At 40.5% G+C, this 13935-nt stretch overlaps 1 protein-coding gene across 1 annotated transcript in view; it reads left to right on the top strand.

Annotated features, from left to right (window-relative positions):
- The window catches only part of TRPM6 (transient receptor potential cation channel subfamily M member 6), a gene marked incomplete at its 5' end in the record, with an annotated part of 99071 nt that overhangs the window by 60390 nt on the left and 24746 nt on the right, over positions 1–13935 (top strand). Inside the window, 6 exons of the mRNA XM_081103137.1 lie at positions 2257–3392; positions 3565–3677; positions 6146–6269; positions 9431–9522; positions 11447–11505; positions 13797–13822. Coding sequence (XP_080959263.1) covers positions 2257–3392; positions 3565–3677; positions 6146–6269; positions 9431–9522; positions 11447–11505; positions 13797–13822 — 1550 coding nt within the window. The remainder of the gene's footprint in view (positions 1–2256; positions 3393–3564; positions 3678–6145; positions 6270–9430; positions 9523–11446; positions 11506–13796; positions 13823–13935) is intronic.

Genomic DNA, 13935 nt, shown 5'->3' with positions numbered 1-13935 from the left:
GGCTCAGCGGATAGAGCGTCGGCCTGCGGACTCAAGGGTCCCAGGTTCGATTCCGGTCAAGGGCATGTACCTTGGTTGCAGGCACATCCCCAGTGGGGAGTGTGCAGGAGGCAGCTCATCGATGTTTCTAACTCTCTATCCTTCTCCCTTCCTCTCTGTAAAAAAAATTAATAAAAGTATATACTGCAGAACATAGCTAACATCTATATCCTCACCCCTACTGTTAGAAATAGCCAAAAGAAATGATCAACAACATAATTTTGAATTTTAATGGCTTCATAATATTTTATCTCACAATGTAAAGAATATCTGTGTACTTTAGCATAGTGAAATTCTTTATATATGTTGCCTAATTGAAGGCTCCAATTTTGCATCCTTGTCTGCTTAACTAATACAGTTGACTATTTTACTATGTTTCCTTATTTTTTATCTTTTGTGAATTGTCTGTTCATGTTCTTTGGAGTCCTTATAATTTTTTTCTGCAACAATTTGTAAAAGTTTCGATTTATTAAGGAATACAGACACCTCATCATATTTGTTAGAATAATTTCTAATTTATTTTTTTGTTTTAAAATTTTGTATTTTTATGTCTATGAGTTGTTTATGTAACCAAATATGATACATTTTATAATTTATGGTATTCCTTGTTAAGCTTAGACAACCATATTAGCTTCCCAAGGTTGCCATAACAAAGTACCCAAAACCGGAGGTCTCACAAGAACAGAAATTTATTGTCTCACAGTTGTGGAGGTTAGAAGTCCAAAATCAAGATGTTGGCAGGGCCATGCTTTACCGAAGGCTCCAGGGAGAGTCCTTCCTTACCTCCTCTAGCTGCTGGTTTGCTGGGAACCCTTGGTGTCCTTGGTTTGGTTTTGTAGATGGATCATTCCAGTCACAGGACAGTCTTCCCCCTGGGTATCTTTGCATCATCTTCCCTCTGTGTCCAAATTTCTCCTTTTGGTAAGGACCCTGGTCATATTGACTTAGGGCCCAAGCTAATGGTCTCATTTTAACTTGATTACCTCCGTAAAGACCCTATTTCCAAATAAGGTCACATTCTGGAAGCACTGGGGATTAGGGCTTCAACATCTCGGGGGGGACACAAAACAAAACCCATCCCCACACAGAGATATATACAGAGAAATATATATATATTTATATTTATATTTATATTTATATTTATATTTATATTTATATTTATATATTTATATATTTTATTGATTTTTTACAGAGAGGAAGGGATAGGGATAGAGAGTTAGAAACATCGATGAGAGAGAAACATCGATCAGCTGCCTCCTGCACACCCCCTACTGGGGATGTGCCCTCAACCAAGGTACTTGCCCTTGACCAGAATCGATCCTGGGACCCTTCAGTCCACATGTCGATGCTCTATCCACTGAGCCAAACCGGTTAGGGCTATACAGATAAATATTAACCAACATTTTTTCTTCCTCTCTCTCTCTCTCTCTCTCTCTCTCTCTCTCTAAATGAATTCAATTGTTACATTTAATTAGACTCCACTTGCAATTTACTTTTGTGCTTGCATAGCTGAAGTTGTCTTGTGTGGCTTTGACATGAATCAGTGACTAGACATCATGATGCTGGCTTTAAGTATTCAAAGTAACTTTTAAAAAATTGCCTCAGGTTTTCTCTGATGTAGGTCTCTTATAAGTACCACGCGCTAACCGATTGCGCCACTGGCGCTCCTGATGTAGGTCTCTTAAAGTAGGGTTTGCCTGAAACCTAGGAAATTTGAGATAATAGATTTGGATTTTTTTTAAAGATGTATAAAACATTTTTTTCTAATTGCATATTTGATTATTGATGCTGTTCCTATCATTCTGGTTTCTTCCTCAGGATATCCTTTCCTTACCAAAATAGCATAGTGCTTGGCAATAGGAGATATCCAAATGTTTGTCATATAAATTAACGATTATATAAATTATTTTGAATGGGCTGATTGGTGGGATAACTAACAGGAAGCTGGACATACGGTTCTGAAATATTAGAAAAAATGGCCAATGTAGATTTGTAATTTTTCTGTATTGGGGTGACAGGGGGAACTATAGGAGTGGGTGAGATGCCCTGGAATGAGAGTATATATTGGAGATGGAAGGTGGCAGAAGACACACCTAACTTTGGGAAGCAGCTTAGGCTGAGGAGCTACCTAAGGATGGAAGAAGGGCACGAAGAGAATAAGGCAAATTCCCATTGGCTTAATGTGTTTATTGGCTTTCTCCCTCCTTTCGTCATTAGGGTTACGGAGATGTACTTCCAACTGAAAGAAATGAATGAAAAGGTGTCTTTTATAAAGGACTCCTTACTGTCTTTGGACAGCCAGGTGGGGCACCTGCAGGACCTCTCTGCCCTGACAGTGGACACCCTAAATGTCCTTTCTGCGGTTGACACGTTACAAGAGGATGAGGCTCTCCTGGCCAACAGAAAGCTTCCTACTTGCAGAAAGCTTCCCCACAGCTGGAGCAATGTCATCTGTGCAGAGGTTCTAGGCAACATGGAGATGTCTGGGGAGAAGAAATACCAGTATTACAGCATGCCTCCTTCTTTGCTGCGGAGCCTGGCCAGAGGCCAGCATCCCCCAAGAGTGCAGAGGGGACCCCTTATTGAGACTGCAGTCCGTCATAGAGAGACTTCAAATGTAAGAAATGACCAGGAAGAGCAAGAAACGGGAAATAGTATAGTTGCTTCTTGCCTTGACGGACAAGCCCACCCAAAGTATGGCCACTTTCTTCTGGTCCCTTCTCATCGAAAGCAAGTTCCTTTTTCTGCAGAAACTGACTTGCTTCTGTCCAGATCACCTGTGGAAGTGGGTACAGGTGTGCTGGCACCTGAACAGGTCACCCAGAATGGAGTCCCTGTTCATCTGACTTGGCAGACCCCAGTTGTCTCAGCCCAGAGCTCAGTGGCTGAACACAAGGAGCATACGCATGAGCCAGTCGTTCAAATACCAGCCAGACAAGGCAGGGGAGAGAAAGTTCTAACCACTTTGATTTGCACACCTGCACCCATGAAAATGACCTTCCCTTCCCAAGCTGAGAGCGTGCAAACTGGAGGTGGATATGTGAACTGGGCATTTTCGGAAGGTGATGAAACTGGTGTGTTCAGCATCAATACAAAACGGCAAACCTGGTTGGCCTCCACTCATAACAGGAACTCTAACGAGAGCGGACAATGCCAGAGGCAGATCTGGGGCCGATCCCTCCCTAACATCTCAACAGGATGGGCCCAGCACAGTGATTGCTCAGAGGTGGGGCCCAGACTCCAGCCAAACACATCCCTTTGGACCAATCCTCTCCGCAGAGACAGGCCCCTCTTTCGGAGTCAGAGTTTGAGAATACACAAGAAGGAGAAACTGAAGGCCTGTAAGGTTACAAGTAAGATGTAAACACTTTAAAAAAAGTGTAAATTCTTTGCATTGCTACTATTTTTAAAAAGTTTATAACTTTTGGCTACATTCTCATTCTCTCCATTCTCTGATCCTTCCAGTAAAACAAAATAGTTCCCATACCATCTTAAACTTTGTCGTGTAAACCGTTTCCCTCACAGATTGTTCCAGATCTTCAGAGATGGGGCAGTCAGCATGGATCAAAGCAAAAATGCTAACCAAGGACAGGAGGTCGTCAAAGAAAAAGGAGAAAACACAGGGACTCCAGGTGCCCGTAAGTGCCTTGTATGTTTTTGGCAATTGAGACAGCAGCCAATCCTAGCTTGTTTTCTCTTTTGTCTAAAGCAGCGGTTCTCAACCTTCCTAATGTCGCGACCCTTTAATACAGTTCCTCATGTTGTGGTGACCCCCAATTTCATTGTTACAAATTGAACATAATTAAAGCACAGTGATTAATCACAAAAACAATATGTAATTATATATGTGTTTTCCGATGGTCTTAGGCGCCCCTGTGAAAGGGTCATTCAACCCCCAAAGGGGTCGCGACCCACAGGTTGAGAAACACTAGTCTAAAGCGTCATACACACAAAATAACACCGTGAAGATATAAATGTAAGAGTCATTAGAATGGGTGTGCCACAATTCATTAGCTCACATGTTGAAGGACATTGCTCATTTTTAGTTTTTGGCTGTTCCATACCAAGCTGTTGGGAACATTTGCACCCAAATCTTTGTGAGGATATATGACTCAATTTCTCTCCGGTAAACATTTAGGAGTGGAATGTCAGAGTCATATGGTAGGCAGTTGTTGTAGAAGATACTCCCAAACTGCTTTCTAAAGCGGTTGCATCATTTTACATTCCCACCCGTCTGAGTAATGCTTTATGAGCATCCCTGCAATCCACATCCTCACCAGTCCTTAGGGTGCTCAGTCCTTTTAATGTTAGCTTTATCAGTGGGTGTGTATCTAATGGTGGTTTTCATCTGCATCCCATAGTGATGTAGTGCTAGGTATCTTTTCATGGGCTTATTGGCCACCCATATGTTTTTTTGGTGACATGCTTGTTCAAATCTTTTGTCCATTTAAAAAGTTGGGTTGTTAGTAAGTTGTAAGATTTACTTTGTATCTTTCAAGGAATCTGTCCATTTCACCTAAGTTGTTGAATTTATTGGCATAAAGTGTTTATAATATTGTTATCCTTTACTGTCGATGGGATCTGTAGTGACATCACTTGTCTCATTCCTGATATTTTAAATTTGAGTTTTCTTTTTTTGTCTTATGATCAGTTTGGCTACAGTTTATGTTTTATTGATCTTTTTAAAGACCCAATTCTTACTTTCACTGATTTTTTTGTGGGTTCTAGTTCATTGATTTCTGCTCTTTATTATTTCCTCTGTTCTGTTTACTTTGGGTTTAATTTGCTCTTTTTTTTGTAGTTTGTTAAGGGAGAAACTTTGGTTATTGATTTGAGACTTTCTTCTTTTCTAATATAGGCAGTTAGTACTATAAAATTCCCTGAAATAGTGTTTTAGCTATCCTACAAATTCTTTATTTTCATTTAGTGAATCTTCTTATTTATTGTTTGGAAGCCTTAGGTCTGAGTTAGCTATTCTATAGGATTTCACCTTTCATGGTTTTAATGTCTTGCTTTACTTTTCTATTCTACATATATATATATTTTTAAATTTTTTTATTGATTTTTTTACAGAGAGGAAGGGAGAGGAATAGAGAGTTAGAAATATCGATGAGAGAGAAATATCGATCAGCTGCCTCCTGCATACCCCCTATTGGGGATGTGCCTGCAACCAAGGTACATGCCCTTGACCGGAATCGAACCTGGGACCCTTCATTCCGCAGGCCGATGTACTAGCCACTGAGCCAAACCAGCTAGGGCTTGATGCATTTTTTAAAGCACTTCTGTTCTTTTGGGAATGAGAATCAGAAGCAAAGATATAAATATTGAGAAAATGATGTGAAATTACTTTTTTGGGGGGGAAGGGATTGACTTGCTAAAAAGACTCTGGGAAAATGCCATGAGTTGCTGAAATCCCATGACACATGAATTTAAGTAGGTTTATTTTTTGAAATAGTTAAAAATGGCCAGATTTCAACTAGGAATTGTAACCGAGTTCAAGTACTAATAACATGCATTTGCTTATTGCTTTGTGGTTTATCTGTCTTCTCCATTTCTTCTCTGCCTTTGGGAAATGCATAGAGCAGCATTATTACTGGCTACGCATTACTTTAATGGTGAAGGGGATGGGGCTCATAGACGTTAAGTAATTTGCCCAAGTTCGTGTAGTTTCTAAGTGGCAGAGCTAGAATTTCAGCGTAAGTTCTTTTGGACCCCAGCCTTGTTTGTTTGTTGATTTTTCCTCTGTCCCAGTGGTTCTCACATTGTGCTCTCCTAGCAGCATGGGAACTTACTAGAGATTCACATTTTCCCTCCCAGGGGGCGGGACCCAGTGATCTGTGGCTTAACACAGCCTGGGCGATTCTGATGCACACTTACATTTGAGAAGCCCTGCTTCCCACCCTGGTTCTCATTCGTGACTGCAATTAGGAGAGTTACCTGACGCTGGTGGACTGTCAGCATGAGTGATGGGAGCGCAGAGCTTCCTGGTTATTCTAATGTGCAGCCAACGTTAACAACCAGGCGCTTCACCAGGGTCCCTCTGTTAATGTGACTCACTGTTTGCAGATTAATATCACTGTGTTCCAATGAGTATCTTTCTCTCCAGGTCATAACAATCGATGCCTGTTTTCAAGGTGACCAATCAAATGCAGAGCCAGGAGAAAGTAACATCTCCAAAGAAGAGGAGTGCAACAGGAACCGGCTGGCAGTGTCCAAGTGTCGTCAGTTAAGTATGTAACAGTCTGCACTCTTGGATCCCCAAACCTCTGGTAGAGTCCCCTCAAGCTATGATCTATAGGCCACGGGTGGCCCCTGATGTTCTTTTAAGTGGAGATGAGGGAATGAAAGGGTGGTAACGCCCTTTTTGGGAAAATAGCTCTTTTCTGTTTTTAATTTTTATGAAAGGAACAATATTTCTATGTGTTTAATGAATCTAGAAAAGAAAAATTAGGATTTAGAAAGTTGTTTTATTCAGTGTTTATTTAGTCTGATTTGTGGGGGGAGGTTGTCTAATTTTATAGTCTTACGGCTCATGTGACATTGATTTGGACACTTACACAGAGCTCAATGGATTGAGTTGTACTTGGTTATTTACAACTTCCCACAAATAATGTTCATTCCGTGGGCACGTATCCCTTAAGTTTAATAAGCATAGTGTGTGTGAGGAGAAAATACGGGTCAGCCAGCTAGGAATGAAGACTATGATCCAGGCGTAGAATGTGAAATACACCTAGATAGGTAAGATGAGGACAGACTATGAACAGAATTGAGAGCAGTGACCAGAACTTTGAACTTCTTGCATTAGATAACAGGAGAATTTACTAATTTTTAAATAGAAGGGACTATGTGAATAAGAACTCATGAAGATTTAAAATTATTTGAAATACCAAATTTAAGGTACAAATGGACATTGTATTGAAATCTATGTTATTATGCTTCTTTAAAGCTTCTTTAAGCTTGCTTTTATAGTTGACTAGAGGCCTGGTGCACAAATTCGGGCTGGCGGGGGGGAGGGGCAGCGGGCAGTTGGCAGGCTGGCCCCGCCCCCCTGGTTGAACTCCCAGTTGCACTCCTGGTTGAGGGGACAATTTGCATATTAGCCTTTTATTATATAGGATGGTTTTCAACCAAGGGATAGTGGCCAGGGATGCTGCTAAACATCCTACAATAGGCAGTCCCACCCCCAACAAGGAATTATCTGGTCCAAAATGTCAATGTCAAAGTTGAGAAACTCTGATTTATATTTTAAAAAATACTCAATTGTCTGTTAAATCACTGTGAATCAAGAGGCTCTAAGTGGAAAGAGACATTAGAAATTAAATTATTCAGAACAACCTCAATTTACAGACATGGCTTGAGAGATTAATTATCTTGCCTTAAATCACACAGCTTATTAGAGCCCGTAATTTTGAATAAATCAAATCTCATACCTAAAGATATGATTCTAGGGCTAATTATAAATGTATTCATTTTATTTATTAATGTATATTTAGTATCTATTACATATTTTAATCAGTTACCTGATATTTAGGTTATTATATATCATCCTTATTTAAGTTCTTTTTTAAATTAAAATATAATTGACATATATCATTGTATTAGTTTTAGGTATACAACATAGTGATTTGAAGCACATTGTGAGTTGAGAATCTTCTTTTTTTTGGAACCTGCCCAAATTGAGTTAATTTAAAAATAATTTAAAAATAAATAAGTTTGACGGTGGGGAGGTGCCCTGTCAGTTAGCTCTCTTTAAATAAAAGTTCTGAGGAAATTAACAATGAAAATGAAAAGTATACTTTTTAGCTTTTCCTATAGGTATTTTATTTTAATTGTAATACTCTGTTATAATTGCAACCATAATTATCATAATTTTATATTTTGACGAATGTCATATATGAAATTTTGTGATTTTTCTAACAGATTTTTTTGTATCCAAACCAAGGACGGAATGGTTTATTTCTGGAAGTCCTAGCTTCCTCACTTAGTGTGGTTATATACTTATTTTTTTCCAGCACAAAATCATTAGAACAAAAATACAACTATTACTTCCTATGTTTAGTCAGGGACTCTTTTTTTTTTTCGGCTAGAAACGTTATTTATTTTAAAACACACCCGGGGTAGTAAATATCGGAAAACTTCATCAACGGCGTCTTTGTTTACATCGGGTGGCACCTGCTCGGGCTGCTGCGCAGCGAGGGAAGCAGGTCTTAGCCGTTGACATGCGCGCGGCCACTGGGAGCTCCCGGGACGTTTCCACGGAAACACAGACGCGGCCCAACGGGGCACAGGCTCCGTCTCGCTGTCGTCCTCTCGCCCGATCGTGTCCCATTTTACAGGAAAGGAATGGTTGTTTAAAAGGCAAAGACAGACTCAGGAGCGATATTAAAAACAGCCTTAAGCTTTTCCGGGGTGCAACAGTGACATGAGGGGGTACGTGTAGGGGGGTTGCTGTTCTATTCCGACAGATGAAAGAAATCCTGACCTTCCGGTGGGACCCACCCTTTGGCACTAGGGGATCGGGGGCTCCTGACGTCCACCTGTGCCGGATGGTTCGTGGTCAGGGTGACGCGGCTGGAAGCAGGAGGCTCGGCTTCATTCATTGCAAACCTAAGGCGACAGCGTCCGGCTCGCCCCCGGGCAGCCCCTACGCGCCCGGCTCATTCCCCGGTGACGGCAGGATACAGGAAACCCTTGCTTTCTAAGACAAACATAAGGGAGCACTAAAGCCTCGGGGAATGATGCCAACCTCACACCCACGCGCTTCACCTTTGCTCAGTGCTTGAAGCTGCGTGGCCAGTCAGGGACTCTTAATAAGTATTATGCTCAGATTTAATCCAACCGCTATATGCCATGGTCTCTGTAGGTATCAGGTATAAATACTACTGCTACTAATTCTCATCATCTTTTTAAAGAGAAGTCTAAAAGTTAAATCCATTTGCTGGCATTTTTTTCTATCTTTTTTTTTTTTTTTTTGGCGTAGCTCACTATGATGCTTGATACAGTTGTTAAGGAAGGATTCCCAACAATTTGGAACTAAAATTTCACATATTTTAGATAAAGCCTGGATGGTAGGGTGCAGGGGAAGGTGAATGTAAAAAGTATACAGAAGGCATGTTTTATAGGACAGGTTATGGATAATTTAATTTTTGACTTGAGAGATAAGTCTAAATGTTATAAATAAATGTCAAGGTAACTGTTGAAGAATAGAAATAGGATATATAGCTTTCAACCACTTGAGAAAAATAAGGACAAAAGAATCTTTCTAAAACTTGCTCAAAAGAGAAAAAAAAAGCTGTATTCACATTTAGATGAATACACTGTGTTCAGATCTTTCTATTTGAAAGCAACACATTTTCATGTATTCTCTAATGTTTTGCTTCTTTTTAACAAGGTCTAGAACCCAACATGTACCAGAAAACGAAAACTAAAGGAATGGAGCGGCATGCTGCCCAAGCCAGTGATTATCTAAAGCAGTCTCCGGAGGTAAAAACTCTCACGTGATACTTTGTAAGAAAACACTCACGCACACAACATGACTCCTTGACTGTGTGTCTGTTTTATCTTTATGTCCCTTCATTGGCTTCTGTGTATTACACTGAAATCTTTGCTTTGAATATTTGCTCAGTTTTTTTCTCTCCCGCCCCCACATTTTATGCTTTGCTTGTTCTTCTTTATGTAATTTGCCTGTTAATGCATTTGAAGTAATTTAGCCTGTGCATTTTTGGCATGAAAGAGAAAGAACTTGGGAATTTTCGAAACTCTTTTCAATACACTTTTACCAGGTACAGCTAGAATCAACATATAGAAGCTACTGGGAGACAAAATTCAGCCCAATTCGAGGAGGAACTTTTAGCAAGTGGAGCTTTCCAAGGATGGAATGGTTTATTTCTGGAAGTCCTAGGTTCCTCACTTTGTGTGGTTAGTCATTCAGGCTGAGCAAACCTCTGTGCAGATGTGTTGGAGGGGATTTGGGCATCGCAGGGTAAAGGGCCCTCCGTGTTTCTCCAACACTGAGACTCTCCTCATTTGTGGTCTGTTTTCTTTACCATCCATAAACATATGCCTGCTTTCCTTCCCATGTGGGAAGTGTGATCTAGGTAGCTAACCCAAGAAATCTAATTTTAGTTTGGTTTGCATATTATCTTTAATGTGGGAGCTATGTACACATTACCTGTATGGATGTAAACTAACAGCCTGAGGTGTTCTTGAAGGAATGTAACCTGTGAAAGGCTTTATTTTTAAGTATATTTTTATTGATTTCAGAGAGGAAGGGAGAGGGAGAGAGAGAGAGAAACATCAGTGATGAGAGAGAATCATTGGTTGGCTGCCTTCTGCACGCCCCACACTGGGGATGGAGCCTGCAACCTAGACATGTGCCCTCACCAGGAATCCAACCGTGACCTCCTGGTTCATAGGCAGACGCTCAACCACTGAGCCGTGGCCAGGCTGTGAAAGGTTTTGATAGTAAAATGTACTATTGCTTGAAGGTAATTGGAGGCAGGGATCTGTGTGCCCTGTCCAGTCCTGGTTCTGCCACTTCCTGGCTTTCAAAGCTATAGGTATACATCCTTAACCTCTGAGCTTCAGGAGCTGAGTCTCTAAAATGGGGCTAATCTCTTAGGAGGTTATTGATAGTGGATGACAAAAATAACACCAATGGAAATGCCTAGAGTAATGGCTGGAGTGTCCTAAATTTTGAGAAATAATAGTTGAATCTAAATAGGAAAAAGAATGAGCTGATTTCAGGGTAAGGTTATTCTAAATAATCAACTGGCACAAAAGTCTAATGATAGGACATGATGTAATGATTGATGTTTCCTGTCAATGTTGACCTTTATTTCTTCTTGATTTTATATGTTCGCTCTCATTTCTCTTTTAAAAATAATATTAGTTTCTTTTAAAATACAATTTTTATTGATTTCAGAGAGGAAAGGAGAGGGGGAGAGAGATAGAAACATCAATGATGAGAGAGAATCATTGGTCAGCTACCTCCTGCTCGCCCCTTACTGGGGATCGAGTTTGCAACCCTGGCATGTGCCCTGATATAGGGAATCGAACTGTGACAACATGGTTGATAGGTTGACAGTCAATCACTGACCCCACACTGGCTGGGCTTCACTCTCATTTTTGTAAAAACCTTTATATATTACATTTTCTCTTTGCTGTCACCATACAAATAATTTCATTCTGTTAAAGTCCATCAGCAGATTGAGTTACTCATATTTTGTGCTAACATTATGCATCTTTCTAGCCTAGGTCTAGTATGTTAAGTAAAAGAGAAATAATGAGCTATAGGAAGGGGGGAAGGATTGTACTTTTCAAGGATTGTGTTTTGCAAGCATGTTACTAGAAGCATGGGGTAGAAAAATGTTGGGTAAACATGTAATAACCTTTCCCTTCTGCTCAGGATCTGAGTAAAAACTCTTTGTGGAATTCCTGGAGCACCAACCTCAATAGGAACTCCCTGTGAGTATTTCTAAATGTCTGTCTTTAGCATCTTTGGCTTCTGTTTTTATTTTTAACAGGATTGGGAACACAGGCTTAATTTGGTCGGAAAAGGAGAAAAATAGTGTTTGTCCAATGACAGTATTTTTTTGATAGCAACAAATGAAAATCATTTATTCTTCATGTTTTTCCATTTCTGGCAACAAGATCTCATCTCAGTGCCTTTTAAGATGATAATGTAGCACCTGGTACTACAGCAAATTAACCATTTGTCTTTTCCATGTCAAAAAGCACACATGGAATAATGAGCACCACATCTTTTCTGATAGATAAGATTGTGGGATTTGCACTAAAGAGTAGAAATGATGCTGTCTTGCCTAAAGAAAAAGACTGAGACTAAAAACCTGATTATGTTTTTTTTTTCTTTAGTTTTAAAAATAATTCTTGTTTAAACAGTTTTCCTTTTTTGTTTATGAGGTTGATCTTTTTTATTTTTGGCTTCTCATTAACATCTTAAGTGTTTGTCAGGGCAGAAAATTTGAAAAATATGGAGATGGAGAGAAAGAAAGATCAGCGAGGCTGGGGGTGGGGGGGGGGGGAGGGGGCGGAGGGGAGAAAGTGATAGACACCTGGTTGTTGACTTGAGAATCCTGGGATTTTATTAGTAGTCAGAGAAATAAAATTTTAAAACGAAACAAGCAAAGATTATTCTATTTTATTTGTAGTGTTTTCTGGACTTTTCCAGTTATATCATCAAATTCACTATCCATACAGCCACAGAAGCAGAATTTAAAACCATCTATTCTTACAAAGGGCCAGCTGCTACCAAGCAGGTAGGATGTGACTTTCAGGTTGTAGTCAGCTCCATCAGAGATTACCTTTTCTGTTAGAGCTTTTATCAAGGTCTGTGTGCAAGCCTGTCTCTAGACGTAAAGCACACGTGACTTTCTTCTCCCAAAGGTTTAATAGTTTGTGCACATGCAGAGTAGTGGGTTATTGCAGCATGAAATTAAACAATAATTGTAATTGTACTTTTTCCCCCAAGGACTTTACATACTGGAGATATTCTTTAAATGCATTTACTCAGACTTGCCCATGGCCACTTGTGCACTTGAGCAGGGCAAGTAACAATTTAAAGCTAATTTCAGCCTGTGAACATTTAGGGGCCACGTGGGCTAATGAAACTGATTTGTAGGTTTGTCTGGAGATATTCACAGACTCATTTGTAGGCATCTGCTTTGCATAGTTCAGGGACCCTTTAGTTCAATGATCCAGAACAACACAAACACAGTTAATCTTATATATGTTGTGTGATCATAGCTAATTAAAACCAAAAACCAACAACTGCTTTTCAGTTAGCTTAGGTCCTACATAGTAGATGAATTACATGCATATTTGAACTATTTCTTGGTTGATAAAGATAGGGGTCAAAGGTAACTGATACTTTTCTGTCAATGAAATATATCCACACATACATCCTATATAATAAAAGCCTAATATACTAAGTGTCCGGTCATCTGATTGGCCATTCAACCAACCAAAGTGTAATATGCTAATGATATGCTAAAGATACTCAACTGCTTGCTATGATGTGCACTGACTATTAGGAGGCAGACAGTCAACTGGTTGACCAGTCGCTATGATGTGCACTGACCACCAGGGGGCAGATGCTCTGACTGGAAGGTTAGCTTGCTGCTGGGGTCTAGCCGATAGGGACTGAGCGAGACAGGCCGGACATGCCTTGGAGCCCTCCCATGGTCCCTCCTCAGCTGGCCAATCTCCCGTGTCCCTCCCTGGGCCCAATCATGCACTGGTGGGGTACCTCGGCCTGGCCTGTACCCTTTTGCAATCTGGGACCTCTTGGGGATGTCAGAGAGCTGGTTTCAGCCCGATGGTAGAACGAATGGTTGCTATGACGTGCACTGACCACCAGGGGGCAGACGCTCAATTCAGGAGCTGCCCCCTGGTGGTCAGTATGCTTCACAGGGGGAGCTCTGCTCAGCCAGAAGTTGGGCTCATGGCTGGCGATCACAGTGGCTGTGGTGGGAGTCTCTCCTGCCTCCATAGCGGTGCTAAGGATGTCCAACTGATGACTTAGTAGGCCATTAGTCGGAAATCCCCCGAGGGCTCCCGGACTGTGAGAGGGCACAGGCCGGGCTGAGGGACCCTGAGTGCACGAATTTCATGCACCAGGCCTCTAGTACATATATATATATATGTATAGACTCTATATTGTTACTATTTCACATACTTCCTCCTTTGATCACTGGAAAATGTAAAGCATTATCTAAACAACTTTAATTTTTCAACAGGTTGAGAAGTTCAAATGGAGTTGGCAGTAAGTTTTTGTATTTAAATTTTTTTTTTGTCTTATCAGTGATAAGGTTCACTCTTCTGTTGAGATTTTTGTAGTTCTTGAAATTCTATCTATGACCTGTTTAATATGCAAAG

Source organism: Myotis nattereri (assembly GCF_964212035.1).
Source record: "Myotis nattereri genome assembly, chromosome: 12".
NCBI classification, from domain to species: Eukaryota; Metazoa; Chordata; class Mammalia; order Chiroptera; family Vespertilionidae; genus Myotis; species Myotis nattereri.
Note: the sequence above shows the minus strand (reverse complement) of the source record. Positions and strands in the feature narration are given on the sequence as shown.